The sequence below is a fragment of the Anser anser genome, assembly GCF_964211835.1.
Source record: "Anser anser genome assembly, chromosome: 1".
In the NCBI taxonomy this organism is placed as follows: domain Eukaryota; kingdom Metazoa; phylum Chordata; class Aves; order Anseriformes; family Anatidae; genus Anser; species Anser anser.
The window spans coordinates 147,496,346-147,516,840 of record NC_139720.1 but is presented as its reverse complement, the minus strand read 5'-3'; the positions used below and the strand labels follow the sequence as shown (position 1 = coordinate 147,516,840).

General features: G+C 44.3%; 2 protein-coding genes across 2 annotated transcripts in view; one reads left to right on the top strand and one right to left on the bottom strand.

The window, feature by feature from the left end:
- The window catches only part of RASA3 (RAS p21 protein activator 3), a 164,741-nt gene that overhangs the window by 128,068 nt on the left and 16,178 nt on the right, over positions 1-20,495 (bottom strand). The gene's annotated exons all lie outside the window — the stretch shown is intronic.
- CFAP97D2 (CFAP97 domain containing 2) lies at positions 3,974-19,293 on the top strand. Its single transcript, XM_083801839.1, has 6 exons — positions 3,974-4,031; positions 4,185-7,773; positions 9,800-9,880; positions 11,683-11,801; positions 13,708-13,900; positions 16,022-19,293. The coding sequence occupies exons 2-6, from the start codon at positions 7,669-7,671 to the stop codon at positions 16,154-16,156; spliced, it is 633 nt and encodes a 210-aa protein (XP_083657965.1). The 5' UTR covers positions 3,974-4,031; positions 4,185-7,668; the 3' UTR covers positions 16,157-19,293.

The following is a 20,495-nucleotide window of genomic DNA, read 5'->3' as shown; positions in this document are numbered from 1 at the left end:
CTGACTTAACGATGGAGGAATGAAGAAAGAGTAAAGAAATAGCCTGTATGATCAGTCTGGCAAAGAGAAATGCTTTGGCCATTACGCTAAATGAAAGAAGGAAAGGAAGAGGATGATGACAGGGTTTTAATTAGCAAGGGAGTCAGCAACACTGACACGAGAAAACACGGATTTCACAAAAGTACGGAAGTGACAAAGTTTAATTGAAGGAGAAAGATGGGAAATGGGGAAACTACAAAGTTTAATTGAAGGAGAAAGATGGGAAATGGGGAAACTACCGGCTGTTACCGAGCTCTGTGCGTGCCATACACACATATGGGATATATATGGGCATACATGGGATAAAAATAGACCTGTGCATCAGAAGCAGAAAAATTGGGCTTTGCACTGCAGTCACTACACATAAAGAAAGCAAAGATCTCCACGATGGTCCCTGAAAATGGGTGTTGAAGGAAAAGCAGGTCTACCTGTCCTTCCTACTACTTGCCTTTACAAAAAGTCTCACATTTTTGCTGGTTGTTGCTGGAACACTGGGCCAGGAAGAGGCCAGAAAGGGGAAAGAAAATGGCTTTAATTACAGGAAAAAGGGACCAGTGAGAACTGGTTGTTACAATAGCTGAGACAATACAACTCATTTTCATGATGTATGGTTTTTAATCACTTTTTTTTTTTAAAAAAAAAAAAAGAACACTTTGCTCTTCTAATTCTTGTTCATCACTTCTAAAAATCTGTCAGCCCGGTGTCCTTCTAAAAAATGTAACCTTGTAAAAATCCAAGTCATTGCATCCGGCCAGCACAGAACGTTCAGGATCCTGATGAGGTTTACCAACACGAAATACCTCCGAGTTCAACTGGTAGAGGCATTGTGCTCTGGCTCCTATCTGCTTTATTTGAGCCCATAAACTTTGCTTTCCTATTAAGGAACAAATCCCTTTCTTTTTCCATAAAAGATGATAATGTAATAAAATTGCTTTAAAACCTTACAGGAAAAAAAATAAAAAAAAATAAAATAAAAAAAAACAGTGATTCTGCACAAAAATAAAATGTGAATTTTACTGCAGTTGAGTAAGTAGGCATCCATTCTCATCTCTCCCACATTAGCTCCTTGTCAAACTGCTCTAAGTGAAATCAGCAAATAATCTTGAGAAAAAGAAAACTGAGCAGCAATGGGACTTCCTGCCTTTTTTTTTTTAATAGTGGGTGCTGCTGTTTACAATAAATATGTGGTTATGCAAACAGGGACATAAATGCTCATATTTCACAAGTCGCTGCATATCGGCAGCCGTACCCATCACTTCCATATCTCCTCTGTTTACTTGTCACCAACTCATCTGCAGTCTTCTCTGTTCTTTATGAGGATTAGTTTGACAACACAGGACTTTATCCTTATTCTCCAACTCCCAGGCAAAGCTTCAAGCTCCCTTAATTTAGCGGCACCGGTAGTATCTCTTCCAAGGGGGCTGTAAGGAGAGCTCTTAGCCCAGCTTCTCCCTACTATGGACCCCAGGGGGTTTTACAGCACCCAGAGGGAAGCCGCTGGGATTACACTGCCAGCATCTACCTGGAAACACCCATAAAACAAACACTCCTCTGCCCAGATATGCCCCAGTTTTGTGGTACAAGTAAGATACACGACGGATGCTGTGAAGCTTATATGGACTGGGAGAAGCCCTGCCTAATTTACGCGCAGCCAGCGCCGTGAGTAACGCAGCTACCCCACACGCAGCTCTGAGCTTTTAATAGCCGTTTCCATGTAGTCACACATCTACCGCGGGTCAGATCCTGTTGTCTTCCATTTGGTCAAAAATCCCATTGAAGTCAACGCTGGCGGGTCAGCGTGTGAACGCCGGGCTGGCTCTCCTCGGTGAATAGTTCCCATTCAGCTCCCTGGGATTACTCATGTGCGTGAGTAACTTCCAACAAGGGCAAGAGGAGCGAAATCCGGTCCTCGTTAGGGGCTGCTAAGCTGAAACATACCTCGCTCTGTCGGTAGGGCCGCCCGAGCAGGGAACGCTGCCGGTGAGGTGCTACCTAAGAAAGACAGCGCAGCACAATTTGGCACCTCGTTTCTAGCATGTGATTCTTCCGAGGTAATTATCCAGGCATGACTGCGCAGAGGAGCTCTCTCCCATCACAGTGCGTGAGCAAAGATAATCTTACACCACGGAACACAATTAGCCAGATGGTTATGTGGAGGTTTTTGGAATAGAAGCAATTTCTCTGATCCGGGAGATAAAAAAAAAATCAAAGCTGAATTTAAAAAAAAAAATAAAAATCATACCACGCTTGATTCCCAAGTATTTAATTACATATTATCACGGGTAACTACCAATCCACTCCAATTATGCAATCTTATTTTATTGATGTTGGAAACACATTTGTAGCCACTATGTAAAGTGTATATTTAAGTCAATATCTGAGTAAACAGTCTGGAAAACACATCATTTGTACCCAGATTCGGTTACTAGCACGATTATCATCTGCCACCTGCTGGAAATAGCTGTGATATCTCGGCTTAGGCCCACAGACGCAAGGTCTGGTCACTCATCAAGCACGCACAGATGTCAGAGAGCAAAATATCCTCCTTACACCCAGGAGCAGGTTCCTCTTGCACCCAGCGGGAAAGGTTCAGTTGTACGGGAGGCTTTGTGTGCATTCACGCAGAAGCCATAACTTGACACTGCTTAAACAAACAGATATTGAATCTGCAGACAATAATGTTATTTGCCTGCAAAGCAAGATATATAAACCGAAATCGAAGCAGCTGGCTACTAGGATCTCAAACTGCCGTAGGGCTCTTGCCACCGTGTTCTCGGTGGCACAGTGGTCGGCCCCCTTGCACCACGCTCCCAAAGGGTTTCCTCCCCTACCCAGGATGATCTAGCGCTGGCTTCGAGCTCCGTCTGAAGAGGCAGGGCCTTCTGGCTGTGTGGCTGGCCCACAGCACCCTTAAGGGGAACAAAACCTGCCTGTCCAAGACATCTGCTCTCACTCAAAAAAATAAATAAATTAAAAAAAAAAAAAGAGAGAGAGAGGGTTTGGATCCGGATGAGGTATTTCTCCAAGTGCCAGAACCTTGCAGCTCGCTGCCTCCGTGCCAGTAAAACCAGAGCAAGGAGTCCAAGTAAGCCAGAGGGCAAACCCAAAGGCAGCGCTGCAGGACTCGCCTGCCTCTCTGGCTCGCATGGAGCGGGCTGGCTGGGGCAGGACACGCAGGTAAGACCAGCAGTTCCCGTCGGTGAGCTGGGTTATGGCACCCGACCGGCCGAGGAGGGGGCTGAAGGCACTGGTGTGACTTGCACTTGGCAGCTCTCCCCATGCCAGCAGGGAGAGGGAGGCAGCTACAGCTGGGTTAGAGTTGCAGACGCTTTTTTTTTTTTTTTTTTCCCAAAAAAATCATACCCAGGCCCTTAAGCAGATGACTTCCTGGTGCCTAGCAGGCCTAGGAGAACAGCCAAGGGCTCGTGTTTAGATAATGCTTGCATTCAGGGAAACACGGTGCTTTTTCCTGGGTATCTTTCTGTTATTTCTAGGGCCAAAGAAGGAGAATCAAAAATGAAGACTGGGATACAAGTGATTTCTGAAGGCTATCCAGGTCTGTGGGGTGGAGTGGAGAATGAAAGAGAAGAAGAGAAGCACTCTCCCAAATAATACTCACGTCCAGGCACCTGACAAAATTATAATTAATTCCTAATTTTCTCCACTGACTTGTTTTAACCTCCATAAAGCAGTCAGATGTTCGGAGCAGGAAGGCGGAGTATAAGCAGTATCTAACAGTATTTAGCAAAATCTAAAATACGGAGCAACACATCAGCAAGGATTAACACTGACATCTGCCCCCGCCAGCCTCCCGCGGGACGGACGGACAGACGGACCTGCCTGAGGTCTTCTTGCAGCGGGTTGCTTCCCAGCAGCGAGCACAAACCACAGCCCACTCCCACAACGCGTGCCTTCTGCTGTGCCCCCACCTACAGATGCACAGAAAAGTGTGCTGGATCTTAGCAAACATTGCCCAAAAGATTTAACGTCGTGTACGTGTGTATCAACATCCTATCAATATATAAATAAAACTCACTTTAATTACAGCAATGTTTTTCCATTCCTCTTCCTCTCTTCCCACCCCCCTTTCCCTCCTCTCAATTTCTCAGACAATAAGTGGGAAACAAACCTTTTTTTTTCCCCAGCCCCAAATTAATTCCTGCTCAAAGCTTCCATAAAGGGTCAAACATGAAGGAAGCATCTGGCAAATTGGCTTTTGTATCGCAGCGGCCCTCCCGAGCCCTCCCTTCGCACAGCGAGCGCTGCTGCCGCCCCACAGGGGGCTCGCTCTGCTGCACACGCGTGCACGAGGACTCGAGATGGAGGCGCCCAGGTACGTGGCACCCGGGGACAGAGCGGGTCCCTCTCCCCCAGCAGCTTTTTGCAGTTGCTTTTTTTGTCCCCCTGACTACAGACGGACTCCTCAGCCGCTCGGTCGGGTGGTTTGCTTATGGGGTTATATGATAAGGGTGTGTGTTTGCAGGGTCAAAGTCACCGCTTCGGATCCTATCAGGTAACACACTGAACTGGCAGGAGAATGTTTTGCCTTCTCTCAGCATCTCCAAATGCCCGTCGAGGGAAAGGCAGTGAATGAATGGAGGCTGGGCCCTCAGCACACCCATGAGTGACTTCAAACACGTGGATCAGTCCGTGCATGTGGCCAAAGTTGGTCACATTAAGACATAAAGTAAAGTGAGGAATTGTCATGGCTTTAAAATAAACAGGAAAACTGTCAACAAAATATATATGTATATATTTTTCCTCTTTATATGTATAGAAAACCTTTAAATTTCAGATAATGCATACTCAGCCTCTTACATTTTCTTACTATACACACAAAGGTCAAAGCAAACAACAGAAAAGGCACTTCTGCTCACAGTTAACAATAGTATCTCCAAAGGCACGGTGCATACTGGGGGAGCAGTGGGAGATGAAGCATCATCTTTAGCTTTTTCTATATCTGGCCATAAGCGTAAGCAGCTGCTGCAGCTCCTGAGCCAGCCCACCGCTTCTTCTGCAAAGGCAGCGGGAGGGGCAGGGGCAGCACCTCACTAACCTTGCAACAGAATCCAAAGAGACCTAGGTCAATATTCAAAATCCTAGCATCGATATCACCCTGCAGAGATTACAGCCTTACATATTACATGAAGAGGTTTGCTCAAAAATCAGACAAAAACAAAAAAAGGAGATTAAAAAAGAAACCAGAAACCTATGAGAGCCGTAGGGTGCTGAGATCTCAGGAAAGGAGCTCAGCACACCCCAAGATGGCCATGTTCAAGAGGCAGACTGCTATTGACCACCTTGATTTTATGCTGCAGATACACAATTCTCTACGCTAGGTGTGAAAGCTGCACGTATACGTGTCTCGATGCACTGGAAAATGCATTTTTTGCAAAAACCTTATGTTCATTATCTATTTATTTCTCATCTGTTCTTCAGCAAGTACCTTTGCTATCAAGAAACCATACGCAAGTCTTGCAGAGAACATGGAAATTCCCATGGCCATTACTTGATACAATTGTAGAATTTACAGAGCAAATGTTTCATAAATATCTGCTTCGTCTTGTAGAGATCATAGGTCCAATCCTCTGGTTTGTTAAGGATACTTCATGAGCCTGCTTTCAGTAAGCAGTGAAATGCTGAGGAATCCCCTCAGGTTGGCTGAAGCTATGTTTAGACCATGACACTAGAAACTGAGGTACTGCACGGCTGATCCTGTCTTCCAGCATCATCCCCTGACAGAAAGGACCTCCTGGGCCTTGGGTAGCTGGACAGGAAGACAGCCAGTTTTGAAAATGCCTTATTTTGCTTTCCTTACCCCCAAACAAAACAAAACCCACCATCAACAAAAACAACCACCGACAAAACCCCACCCAAAACCAAGTTTGAATGAACACGTACACAGTCCGCAGCTCTTGAGGGCAGAGAGACAACAGGCAACCACCAAGGAAGTTTAAAGCCACTTCCCTGCTGTCACAAACTTTAATTCAGAAACAGCAGAGAAACTATTTCCAGTGATTTCAATTCCTCGGTGGGCCATGCTGCCATCAACATAAGGAACTAAGTTTTCCCTATCTTTTTAAGGGATTCACCTAAATCATTCAAAAGAATCCTTTGATGGCGCTACCCTTTGGATCTCTCCATAGCAGGTCATTAGACACGTACCATTTTTAAAAGACAGAGGCTGAGACCCTGACAAACAAACAAGGGCCTAAGTATTTCTACTTGTTCAAGGGTGAAATACAATGTTGTATTACTGTGTACGGTTATATTTTGCACATATTCGAGGAGATGCATTTCAACTCTCGACAGTCTATTATTTTACTGATATTCTTCACGTCTTCCTGCTGCTTCAACAGGAAAATAACAAAAACCCCAGCAGATGGAAGAAAACACTCTTCAACTCCTTCCATCGTTCATCTGAAAATTAAGTGTTGGCTTTACAGATCAAAATTAGTATGCGTCAAGGCTTTAACGTCATATCTGCTCCTGTTGTTTAAGCACCAATTCACAGCAACTTCAAGAAATGCACAGCCCCCCGTGTCCAACCTAGCTTTGTTACCAAAACACCACATTTAATCAAGATAAGGATTCGAGAGAGCACTGGCCCTGACTGCAGCGATAGTTACCTTGGATAGTGAGGAGATAGAAGGGTTGCTCTTCTCTTGCACCCACACGAACTGCTACGTGTAAGGGTGCCCGACACGAAGAGCCTTGTGCTAAAACGGGCTGCCCGTGGTCCGTCCTGGTGCAGACCAGCGTGAGTTTTGGTTCTGCCAGCCAAACCTCAAGTACATCATGTCAGCTCAGGCCCAGCTTTGGAGGAGGCCAAGCTGAGCCAGAAGGAGCAGAAGAAACTTTTCCAGGTTTGTGTGGGCCTGAGGAAACATCTTCGCCTCCTTGGCTCCCGGCCGAACACAACCAACGAAGAGGGAAATTCAAGACAGCCCCTCATGAGAGCCAGTGGTCACCTCTGTAAATAACTGGCCTTGGCAAGTCGGTTTGAGCCTTCCATAACTCGTTAGCAGTCAGACAGCACATGGATAAAGGAGAAAAGGCCATTAAAAACCAGAAACATTTTGCTATAAACACATTTGCTGTGGCTTTTGCACAGCTCATATTTATCGGTGAAAGAAAGAATGTTTTACACAAGTTATTGCAGCGCGAAGAATGACACCTCGTGCCGTGGGTGTGCTCAGCGCGTTACTGAGGCATGCCTTTCAATTAAAAGCTCGGGAAATAGAGCCTATTACAGAGCCCTTCGCACACGTACAGTGCTGTATGAAGCATTATGAACCGCTCGCACCGCCGTCTTTCCCTAAACAACGGGAGGCAGGGCTGGCGAGCGAAGTGTGCTCGGTCACCCATTCTGTGCACCAATAAAATACTCTTCGGAGTGCTCTGCTGTAATGTTCAGCTCCTGTTTGCTATTCGTTAAATGTATTGTTTGAAAAGCTACCACCAGCTATTCATTCTTTTTCTTAGCAGAAATGCCATGACAACCACCACGTGACCGGCTACAAACATACCACAAGTCTCCAGGGCTTTGCTTTAGGAAGGCTCGGCCTGATATTACTCGCGCTTTTTTATTTATTTTTTTTCCGCAAAGCCCAGATTCGGTGATACTTTATGTTTTACAAGATGCATCGAGCCTACCAGCCGATTTTACCATGTGGCAGCAAATATCTTCAGCTAAAATGGGACACAGCAAAGTACGAAGAGCACAAGAAAAGGGTAGGTACGACTGTTTGATACACAGAGGAGACTTTCCTGAAAGAATAAGTTTGTCCCAAAAAGCTCCAGCTCATCCCAATTCCTCCTTAGTACTGTTATGGAAGCTAGTGGTCAGCAGCAAGTTACAAGAGACACGTTCTGAGAATATCCTGCAAATATAGGTGTACCTCTTGTGTCCATCTAAAATTACCCGAAGGATGTTCACCACATTCAGAAGTGAAAAAGATTTGGGCAGTCCTCTGCCCCGTAACGCAGGACTGCTCCCTTTCGAAAATCCCTAAGTAGTGAGTGCCATCAGTGATGATTCAACTGAATTGCTACCTTAGGAAGATTGTATCGCAATGTAATTAGCTTTAATACGAAGAAATAGTACTTCATTATTTCCAGACCGTGTCTGTTTCATTAACTGGATAAAAATATCTTCCTTCCTTCCTTCCCTCCATTGTTCCCCTAATTTGACTTGCAGGTGGAAAATAGTTAAGAGATGAGGCAGGGAACTGAACTCGAGATATTTTTTCTAACTGAATTGACCATATTGAAATAAATAATTCCACTTCCTCCTGCGCGAGTTAGCCTCGAGAGGCTTGCTGGTCCACAAGCACAGCTACTCGATTTCCCAGGTTTTGGGAACCGTGCCCGGGTCGAGCAGCAGCCGAGGAGCGGGCTCCTCAGCACCCACACCCGCTGCCCGGCGCTTCACCGAGCCGACGGCTGGCACAAATTCAAGCTTGCCCTGGTGAATGCCAGCTGCTGGAGCACCGGTACCTTTGTGCCAGGGTATCTGAAGCCAGCAGGAAGCACCAGCGTGTATTTCATGTGCACAAGAGCAAATAATTTCAGCCGGAATCATTTTATTTTCTTAACGGAAGAAAAGGTTGGGGGAAAAACGAGAGCTTTGTCTCCTCTCTGCAACATCCTGCATAGAATTTAATATAAAATAGCCCCAAAACACCATGGAAGTGCCTCAACAGATTAGGGCGGGCTTAAAAAATACCTGCTTTTACTTTTACACTTGTGCCTATAAGGACAGGAGAGAAGTTAATCATATCTCCTCCCAGAAAATGAAATTACACTGATATGAACTCCACAGAGTGAATTTTGTTTCTAAAAAGCACCTTCCGAGTTTGAAACAAATTGCATATCTATATATGAAAATCACAGCTTGCATAGTTATCACGTGCTATTCTTCACACTGCTGATTTCCACTGACTGATACGTTAACAAATTGCATGTCCCCTTAAAATTACTTTTATTTTGATGTAATTTGATAGAGCAGTTACTCAGAGTGCCCGAAGAAGCAGAAGAGGTAGCAGCAGCAAAGCCACAGCATCCGTTCAGTCTGGCTCCCCGCAGGACCCCAGCCAGAGCCGTCTCTCCCGTAAACCTTGTCTCTCTCCACTCCCCACCACCATCGCTTCTTCCACGTGGTTTCTTCAGCCCAAGAGCACTCGCAGATTATTCCTCCTCCCCAGGTGCTGCGTGGCTGCTTGGGTCAGGCTGGAGATTAATATTATTATTGTGCCACTGAACTCCCAACTCCATTAAGTATCCACCAACACTTTCAACACAAGAAGTCCTTTTCCAATATTGCTCACTTCTTGCTGTCAGCATCCTGAATTTGCATCCCCTTGGAAGACCCTGCACAGCTCAGCATACCTGAGGCTTTTTACTATTAACTTTATTTATTTTTTTCTGCTGGATGCCTAACAAAAACTGCCTGCCTTCTCCTAGACAGTCTTTATCGTAACATCACCACCAGTGTAACCTGACTGCATGTATTTTTACGTTTCTCCAACACAAAGAGCATTCTGCATCCCCGCAGGCTTTCCAACAGCTGCCTTTACCATTTTAATTTCCCACTACTCTCCTTCTGGGCAAGTCTGGCTTTGCTGATATAATGAATCATATGTTTAGTAGTGTTACTGCTGGCTAGCAAAACAGAACAAGGCAATTAAAAGATTTCCTGTAATGATATGCGAGGGTATTTCCAACAAAAAAATGGATAAACATTCCTGTTCTGTTGCAGATCCAAGCGGCAAAACCCTTAGTGGATACGAGTGCCCCTGCAACATACAGCCACCTTCATCTGAAGTTAGGGAAGCTGAAGGTTTGTATCGGATATTTCCCTGAGCACCAGCAGGCTTACCTTCGTGTCTCCTCTCAATGCAAACAAAGAGACCACCAGATGGGCTAAATTTCAGAGCCATTTTTTTTCTCCTTGCAGTGACTGCTGCAACAGGACTATCAGGATCCATGGGTAGCATGCTGTATTAAATACACATTATTATATCTTTTTGATTATTGATTTCAGCAAACTGCTTCAGACTGACGAGTAGTAAAGCATTCGAGTATCCTTTTTAACGATAATTTTGCACAACCACGAAAAAAATCACAATTTTTTTTTCATGTAACAGGAATAACCCAATCATCACGATGCACGCAGAGCAATGAACTGATTAATAGGATGTTAACATATTCAAAGCACAAGAAATAACAATGGGTAGCCTTGACTGGCAGTTATCCTTCACCAGCTTACTGCTCCCAAGAGGCAAATTTTTATTAAAAGATGAGAGTGGAAAATAAATTTGTTACCTAATTAACTAAGGAAATAACAACAATTAAAAAATAATAATTAAAAAAAAAACAAGCACGGCAAAAAATACGTGCAGCTAAACCCTGTCACAGGCTTAATTTACGACATGGTGCCCCGCAGGCAGCGGGAGCAGAGCCCACGTAAGGACTTCAGAATTAGTTTCCTTAAAATAGTTTATCGTCTCACTGTGTGACATAATAATCCCCAGGCACCTTAAAATCATTTCACTATCAAAACAATTCACTTCTTCCCTGTGCATAAAATCATATGCTATATTAGGGTGTGGATTCAATTGCTGTCGTTATTTTTTTTCCTATAAGTGCAAAAATAGCACTGACAAAGTTCCTCTGAAAATGGAAAATTGCATGTGTACATAATCACCACCAACAACGGCAGTCCCCATGTTTATAATTTAAAAAAAAAAAAAAAGGCAAAACAGAAAAATAGGAACCCTCTACTCTTAGGCGTGTTCCTCTGAACTACAGGTCCTGCTACCTGGAAGTGAGACCTGATCTCTTTCTCATCCTGCTTCTTCCCAATGTGCTCTATAAAGAAAGAAAAAATCTTCTAGGGCTGCAACCTGCCAGTAACCAGTTGTCTTCCTTACAATCGTTCTCCCCAGGGTAACTCAGAGCCTGATGGGATTACTTTAATGCACCATTTTTAGGGACGTTTATACTACAGCACGGCAGTGTACTACAGTACCTGGCCTGCTTTGGGTACAAACCCTAGCGCGTGAGGCAGATGCACTACATCTCGTAGTAGTAACTTACAGTAACTTACAACTCTAACATCAGCCATTCGGAACTATCAGAGCAGGATGAGTCAGTTTATACAGGACACGCTACATCTTTGCAGTGCCCAGCATCCAATCTGATAAAAAAAGGGAGAACAGAAGAGTGAATTAGTATGCTCCAAAGGCCCACCGAAGGTAACAAAAAGACTCCCGTTGACTTCAGAGGAGTCTGATGAGTCCCATTATGTTCCTGTACAGTGTGCATCACGATCCTAGATCCTGGTGAGAGTCTGTGAACACCGCTGTAGACAAAAATGATAATGATGACCAGTATACACTGGCAAATAATTTTAGAAATTGTGCTTACGCTGATGAAATGCATTTGATGTGACTGGAGGGAAGTGTTTTAGGGTCAAATCCACAGTATTGCAATGGGTCCTCTCTCATTGGGTCACCAGTACAATGGTGAAAGAGAGGTTCTCTCAATGCTAGCACAAATTAGGCACACACAGTACATCCCTGCTGTTTGCTATGGCCTTGTACAAACAGAAGCATTTCTTCATTCCTTCTGTACACAAAGTTGGGGGAAGATCGGATTTCGGTCATCAGGAGAGACAACCGTTTGCTGCTGGAGAAGGTGTCCCGCGTCATGAGAACCAAAGGACAAATCGACAGCAAAAATGACTATAAGGCCAAAAGGTAACATCAGCAGCACTATCTCTGTTTAGCTATCAAGTTACCTTCCCAGGGACGAGCATAGCTAAGGATAAACTGCTCTGTGAGGACGTGTATTTTAAAAGGCAGCCTTAGGTATAATCAGCACTTCAGCATGACACTTGCTTGCCCTGTCGCACTAAATCCAATGCCAGGTCATTTTCCTCCTACCCTCTGTTGAGGAGAAGATGCCTTTAAACTAGTTTTTCAGTTTAACAACTGAGGGAATGCAAAGAAAAAAAAAAAAAGGAAGAGGGAGAGAACGTTGCCCTACTTTAAGGGAAATAAATGAAGCAAACCTATTATGTCTCAGCAAAGCTGTTGTTACTGCTAAGTGAGTCATTGCTGCTGACTTCGCCAGTTGTTCCTACAGACACCACTGGAAAGAGGGAGATCCAAAGCTCAGAGATGAAATAAAAACAGAGCAAAAAATAGAATTAAAAAAAAAAAAAAGTTGGAGCAGGAAGCAGAGAAATCAAGATACAATTTACCGTTCAGAGGAGACTAAGCAAAAGACACCTTGAAGACTTATCACTAGGGAGAACCAGCTTACATGTTTTGGATTCACAAGGCAATTCACACCCCTAAAAGGGTACAGTAAACTAGTCAACAGCAGGGACAGGCTCCTGAAGCGAAGGAAAAATCCGGATGGTACAACAGAGAATGGTTTATACGGCTTAGGTGGTGGTTGTTACCTCTTGTGATTCATTTACGGACTACTTCATGACATACTGGCTGCTCATCAGGTCCTAAAGTGCCTCCAGATGGCAAAATGCAGCTCGTGTGCCAGTGACCCAGGTCAAACTCGCTGCGCCTCATGGTCACGAATATCCTGATGTTTGCACAGTTCCTTGGAAAGGCAGAAATGATCTGAAATAGAGTTTGTCATGGCCATATCCTGCAAATCCACATCACGTCTTGCACATCACGCACTTGTCCCTAGTGACTAATACCCAGATCAGTGCAGGCATCGACAAGCATCAGTTAACTATACTGCCGGAGGTATGATCCCCTAAGATATGGAAGGGGAAGAGCATCCTCCCCCTTTTCAGTCCTTCTCTCCCTTCCTGATTCAAGTGGCAGACTCGCGTTGTTTTCTTTGGATCAACTCTGGTTTTCATCAGACCTCTCCACCACTAATTAAACTTGAGAAAGCAGCAGAAAACTAACCCAACAAAAGCAAACAAACCTGGATAGCTTTTCTGCCACTTTCTGCAGAGACAAATGATGAATTCCAGGGCTGCCGCAAGGGAGAGAGAAGACCACACAGCTGGCAGCAGCGGGGAGATGAGCAGGGAGAGAAGGGGAAAGAGCAAGCCGTTCCTTTTCTGGTGGCAGGAAGCTGCTATGAGATCAGCTTAGCTGCCTGGGAAATTACAGTCTAAGAAACCACAGAAGGCTTCCAAGGAGTTTTGAGACGGCATGCTTATCTTGGTTATCTTTGTATTTCCCAACTCGGTTCATCAGGTTTGTAAACAAATCAAAGGCATAAACCAAAGCAACTGAAACAGATCATTAAGCATCTCGGACACCAGCCATGCCCTCCCCTACACTACAGCAATTCCAAAACCGGAGGGCTGGCATTAATTCAAGGTACAAGATTAAAAGTAGCATTTTTCCTCCTGTAAAATGTACCAGAGCTCCATATAGGCAGGGCTCCATTTGGAAGACCAAAAACCTGTCCTCTTACGGAGGACAAAAGGATTGGGTTGTAAGGGTTGGTTAATGCAGATCACGGAGGAGAAAGTCCCTGTAGGAGAAGTCTAACAGCTTAGGCAAGCGTTCCTCTGACACAAGATGGACAGATGTTTCATATTCTGGCTTCCCAGGCGTGGGAACGTGAGCAACTGATGAGAAGTTTGATTCTGTTTATGTGTTTTTCCCCCGCTAGTTTAAACAGAGAAAAACGAAAGCAGGAGCAGTGGAGAGTGGCCCAAGAGAACCGTGCCATTCTGGGTAGGGTTACAAAGTCTGAGCCTCGCTATCGAGTTCGGAGGTGGCACGAGGACTGGCAACGAGCTGAAAAATACATGGCCAATGTGGCGAGACATCCCTGTGGGCAGTGTAAATCGCAGAGCCGAAAGGTAGCCCCCAGCTCCTCTTCTTTCCTTCCTGGTTATTTCTGGATGGGAAGCGTCCGTAGGGCGCATCTTGCTGTGCTTTTGCGCGAGAGTTACTGCTGCACCATCAGCAGCCTCTCATTTACACGGCCCCTTTTATCAGGCGAATCCCAGAGTGGTTTTCAGACTTTATTAGGAGATCTTAAGTGCTGCAGTTTCTACAGTCAGACCCTCCACCGCAGAAAGACAGCTCTCAGAAATAGAAATCAATGAATTAACTCATTCATTCATTAAAGCAGTGACTTAACAGCTCCCCGAGAGAAAAAGCCAAACACTGCAGCAACATTTATGGTAATAAATATTTTTTTTTAAAAAATAATAAAAATAAAAAATAAAAACAGTTTTACGTGGCATTAGCAGGCTTTCCCAGAAAAAGAAAATTGATCAAACCTATCGTCTTTTTAACTTTCCATGTCCAAACTCCCTGGCTTTGAGCCTCCCAACTCACAGACCCCCAACTTTCCTCAAAAACCAGAGGGAAGCTGCAGCACTGCCCAACAGGCAGGGAGATGGCATCAACTCTGTCTTTACCCATTCTCTGCATCACCTTGGGCTGCTGGGCCTCCAGGCGGTACGCGGTGATTTGGGAGGTATGGCCTCTGCCATACTGAGATTGACCCCACATGGGCTCAGCCCCCTCCTTCACTGCCCGGCCCTTTACCGCTAGCCTGGGGTCACTGAATTAAATCTTTTTGAGGCCTGTACTTTCTGAACAGATGTAAAAAGATTTTCAAAGGTGTACCTCACCCAAATCTCTCTGAGGCTTCCTGAGGACAGCATGTGGTATTTCTTCCATCCCAGGACTATCCTTTTGCCATAGGATTTGGTCCTAATTCTAATTCCAGAGGATTTATTTGCTCAGGAGAGGCAAGACAGTTGAAGGAAAACGCAAAAAAAATGTTTAGCATTGCAAACAAGAAACAGAACCTCTCACCATCTTCTGTCTTCAGACCATTCTTGAACGCAGCTACATCACTTATACTAAAGCTTCCCCAAACTATTCAGTCTGAGGCAGAAAGCAAGTATAGGAAGTGTCAGCCCAAACAGTTAAGTCTTGACAAAGAAATAAGCAACTAAAAGAGACTTCTATAATAGAAAATATTAGGCAGATATAATTACTATGGAGGTATCATTACAAACCAAAGAATTATATTGAAAATAGTAACGTTGTAATGCCAGGTGTTCCATAGTTAGAAAGTACAAGAATTATGGTTTTAAGATTTTTTTTCAGGGATTTCTATTTTGGCCAGATTTTGAGTTTGGCACATTTTCATAAATGCATAAACAAAATCTCATAGAGAAGTAAACACATCCTGCAACCTTCCCCACATCATTTGTTACGTCTGTGCTCCATAATTAATAGGTAATAGAAGCATCCGTAAGAAGCAGTCCCTAGAAAACCCTTTTTCCAAGTCCCCACTTCAGAAATGGTTGAGCCATTTTGAACGACATTTAAAAGATAAATAAGCAAGCCTGATGGAGATGCCTTCCACAGACTTCTTCAGCTGAACAGAGGAAATACAGTAAAGTTGTAGCCAAAATAGGATCACTGGAAGTATTTGGCAAGATCTGCAATAAATTGTGCTAATTTAAAATTGTGTTAATTTAAAATTGTGATCTCTCTACGCTTTTACAGTTCACCAGTCCAGGGTCAATCTTTAATAAATGACAATGACAAGTCATGCTTCTTCTCATCAACCATTCTTCTCTCCCTCTGTTGCAACTGAATTTTTTTTCCTGGTTGTAGATATGCTATAATAACAGGAGATAAAGAAAAAAAAAGTAATATAATGACATTCTTTACTGAATAAATATGTTAACAGAACCAGCTTGCCCACTGACCTGCCCAAAGGAAATTGCTTCGACTCTGGTGGCTCAGGCAGCTCTAAGGAGCTCGAGAAAGGAAGAATTCCCTTCCTTTGCTCTCAAAAAGGAGAAGAGCAACATCACCAACAAACGCTTGTCACCTGTAATTGCTAACTGAGCTCTGCTGCCAAGGGAATAATCCTGAAAACAAATTATGGAGGGTTATCATGTCAAAGCATTGTCAGGTTCCTTATTCCTGATTTTTCTCTTTTCTGGCAGAAAGGGCCATTTAAGAAGAAAACACCTGAACAAGACAGAAAAAGAGAAAAGCAGCTGAAAGAAGAAAGTGTGAAAAGTAAGATGAGGGAAAAAGAAAGACATCACGTCCACCACGGAAAGGGAAAAGATCAATGAGAACAGGACGCCGCTCCAGAAATAGCATTATTCCAGTAGTCTCCTGTGAAAGCAATTTAGGAAGTAGCAAAGGGCTCTTACTCATACTCCCTCTTGGCTTACTATGGCATTTGGAAATGTTACTGTCCTCAGCCTTCTGCTTTGCCCTTGTTCTGGAAGTCCTTCCTTTTCTGGCACGGTGGACCAGCACAACAGGAGACTGCGAGTCCTTTTGGGGACCGCAACCCTTCGCGTCTGCACACTTTGAGTTCTGTGGTTCAAGTAAAAATACTGCTCCTACGCGGGTGATAACTTTTAGCAACAGAGAAGACAGGACTTGTGAGATCGGTAACTTTTCAACAAAGCAGAAATTGTGAGCAGAAATCCAGCACCAGCTGGGGTGCCTGGGCAAAGCAGGTGGAGGAGCCATCCAGCTTAGGGTACTGCGGTTTTAAGTAAGAGTGTAGCTATTAAACACGCTGTGTTTTCAGTATAGTGGAAAAAAAGCATAAAGCAAATAGGGGTTAAAGCCATTTCCTCTTATAATTACCAAAAAACTACTTTGCATTTAGAAAAGCTGACAAGAGAGGAGCCTTACTGGGAAGAGGACCATCACCGAGGAACTGTAGCGTAACTAATAAATTAATCTGCGTAAGATTAGGGCTTTTGTTTCGCCACGTGACGACTTTCATCTTAGTACCCGAAGACTTCCCAGTGAAGACCCAGCTGGATGACAACAAATACTTCAGAGTGAGGGCTTTGAAATGTCTTCAGAGGCTCCCTGAAGCCCCTGAGCCTCTTCCTATGAGGGAGAAGACTGGGTGGAGCAGCACCCTCCCGGCACAGCCACAGACACCACTTCCTTCTTTCCTCATGATTTCATGCAATTTTTGTGTCAGTCACAGTAATTACATTCCCAGAGAGAAAATACTAAAAATACACGAGATTTGTTTCTAGCTTCCCTTTTAATGGGATTTAGCAGCTTGAAAGGAGGAGAAACAGCACCGCGTGACCCATCGGCTCTCTGCGTGCTACAAGCTACCCCTCTTAGACCATCAATGATTCACTGGTCAGGGGACAGAAACTTATGTTCTGGAACATAAATTCTGTATTATTATTGTTATTTCTTTAATTCTTCAAAAGAAAATATGTATTAAAATCACAAACTGAGCTCAGCATAGACGCGCAAGGTGGCACCAGTTCTCTCAGGAGATGTACCAAATGAAACCAAGCAGGAAGGAATAAATATCAGCTCTCGCTTTATTTGAAGTAGGATTTCGGCTGTAATCATCCTGGAGGCTGCCAACTTTCTAAACAGGCATCCCAGCGATAACTGTTTACCTCCTGGAACTTGGGAATGCTCTCTGTGATGTTTTCTCCTTTCTCATCTGCAATCCAGTTCAGCGAATAACGTCTGAAGCACTGGTGATGGCAACTTCTTTTGTGAAATTCTGAAATATAAAACTGTACCTTTATCGTACTGAACCGATGGAAGGAATTACAGCTACAGCAGCCAGTGAATGTGCCATAGAGCTGGGGTCTCCACACTTCAGAAAATGCACAGCTTCCCATGGCAGGACCCCAAACGCCATCACACTACAGAGAAAAGCTTCATTTCACCCGAGTACCTGTGCCAAAGGTGAGGGAGGATCCTTGTTTGCCCCACAGTAGCTGTGGCGATACGTGCCCCAGACATGTCAAGTACACCCAGATCTGGTGCAGACGGGGCGAGCACCCGCTGGCTGGAGCTCATCTCTTGCCACCAGCCACGACGGGAGAGTGCCAGGACAGGCCAGCTGGTCCTTCGTGCCTGTTGCAGCGGTCACACCAGGCAAGCACAAGTCAGCAGCTCCATCCCACGGAGGTTTGTTTGTAAAAGAAGGTAACGCACCCTTTAAACGTGAGCCAAAAAGACAGTAATTTAGTGAATCAAAGCTTCCTTCAATAGCAGAAGGAAGAGGCCAGCTCAGCTTTCATAACAATTCTATTTTTATTTTTTTTTTATGAAAATGTCCTGCGCCCTTATGGCTGAAATCAAACACTCACAAAAGTGTCCCGCTTTGCATGGTTCCAGGTTGGATTTCAGGGCATTCTGTAAGGGACAAGCTGTCCTTAACAAGTTATATGGATTGAAAGAGACCTGTGTCCTGAATTCCTGTGTCCTTTTCTTCTTTAAAAGCTTCATGTTGGATGATAATAACCTAAAACGTTTGACTGAATGCTACTGCCTTATAATTAAGCAGGCATGTTACTGTCTTCAAATCCCTGGCTCCAAAGTTGAAACACTTTGCTACTGAAACACTGGTATGATTGTAAGCCAAACACTTGAAACAAAACAGAATTGAAGTACTATTATGAAAAAAAAATATGTGTTGAGTTACCAGAAATGCTAATCTGAGGGCCAAATTCTGCTTCTGTTCTCAACTAGTGCAAATCCAGGCCAACAGCCTTGATTGCAATTGGTTTGGATACAAAAACCTTATATGAAGAAACCATGACAAAAGAAAAGATTGTGGGTTTTGTTTTGTTTTTAAAAAGGAGAGGGGAATAGTTTTCCACCGGGTTAATGAGCTGAAGCAGGTCACTGAAGATGAATTTACGTTTAAGGCCCCAGCTGATGCAAGGAAGAAGTAAAGCCACAAACTCCTTCGGTAAAGTGGGAAATGGTTACTCACCCCCTGGCAGTAGTTAACACCAAAACAGCTCTCCTAAGGGTCAGCAGAAACACATGGAGCACGGCAAGAACTGTCACCACTCAATAATCTGTGCTGGTTTCCATGGCAAAGTTACGACTATAGACACAAGCAGGGCTTGTCCAAGTGAGAAATGAGTAATCTGGTATTCACCACCCCGCCCCCCTTTTAACTGGACAAACACCAAATATGAGGGTATTCATCATTATTTCTTTAAATTTATCACTATACAGAAATGGAACATTACTTAAATATTCCCATATTATTATTTTCTGTCCGTTTGGGTTTTTTTGAAAAACAGAGTTTTTATGATTTCAGGAGAAAAGTATTCATCTGGATTTCCAGGCCCTGGATGTAAGCAGGAATAACAAGCTGCATCCATATTGCTGGTAGTTTAAAGCAATTAATCCGGCTTTCCAAAAGTGTTGTGATTGTAATATTGAATTAAAATCTGTTACACTGAAAACTGAATTGTTAACCTTTTTTTTTAGCTTTGTAGTTACAGAACATGTAGCGCTCACGTTTTCCAGTTTGCTCTTATGAAGCTAAGAAATCTTCTCTTGAAGGGTTTTCACTTGATGGCCCGGCAGGAACTTGAAGGAAAAGAAAGAAAGAAAGAAGGAAACACGACAAATGTTGTAATAAAGCCGTAACGATGAGGATCTTTGTTCCTCCCTAACACTCAGGTTTGACTCTTACTGCTAACCTCACTGAAGTCAGCTTAATTGCCCTACGTTTCAAACTCTCCACCACCGACCCAAGGAAATCCAGCTGAAGGGCTGCCGTCGCATTCGGCTGAGGGTCACCTCTGCACCCGACTCCACGCTCTCCATTCACACACGCTTCTTGAAGGTCCGTTTGCATTTCAGTACAAGCCTGCTAGTTTGCCAAGCAAGGAGCTCTGGTAGAAGAATTCAAACTCTGCTCTTAAATGTAAGAGAAATTCAGCTGGGCCCAGCCACTTCATTCTGCAAATTCAGGCACATTTACTGAAGTCTGCAGACAGACAGCCATGGAGTTCAAGGCCGAGGTTCTCAAGTCAGTGAGTTTGGTGCTCAAAATCCCATTTGTGGATGCCACATCCTTGCCAGCAGGAGGTCCAATTATTCTTTTGCTTTTCTACAGATGAAAAGCCCGTGTCTGAACAAACATATGAACCACACTGCGGGGAAGCACTCGGGTTTGCTGGGCTGCAGGAAGACACTACGTAATTTGTCATCCTGAAGTATTGTTACAGCTCTCCAATTTACAAGCTAACTTCTACGGGGACTTTGCAAACAGCACCTATAAAAACCACCCTGACTTTATTGCCACTGCAGCATCTTCTTTCCCACAGGCAGAGACGGCTGGGCCAGGTTAATGGGGTGGCACACATTTGTGCACACAGCTGTGTGACAGGCAGGACCAGGGGTGTCTCAGGAGCAGATGATGCAGCACGTGGTGCCAGTGCAAGACTTCCGCCTGCCCTGCCCTGCGGGGTTAAGAGGTAGGAAACTGGCTAATGGGGGAAGAGAGTGGGCATCAGGAGAAAGAATGTCCCCAGGATGGGAAGGAAGGAGCCTGCAGGAAGGAAGATGGAGGAATTGTAATCTCTCTGCTACTGTGTCAGAGGGGCTGGCAAGGAAAAACCTCCCTACCTACTGTTGTTCCAGCCCTCGTGCATCACT

Bases quoted from the DNA above. Each gene is read 5' to 3' on its own strand.
- CFAP97D2 (XM_083801839.1), top strand. From the start codon at position 7,669: ATGTTTTACAAGATGCATCGAGCCTACCAGCCGATTTTACCATGTGGC. The intron at 7,774-9,799 runs GTAGGTACGACT...GTTCTGTTGCAG, and splicing joins ACGAAGAGCACAAGAAAAGG to ATCCAAGCGGCAAAACCCTT. The intron at 11,802-13,707 runs GTAACATCAGCA...TTCCCCCGCTAG, and splicing joins AATGACTATAAGGCCAAAAG to TTTAAACAGAGAAAAACGAA.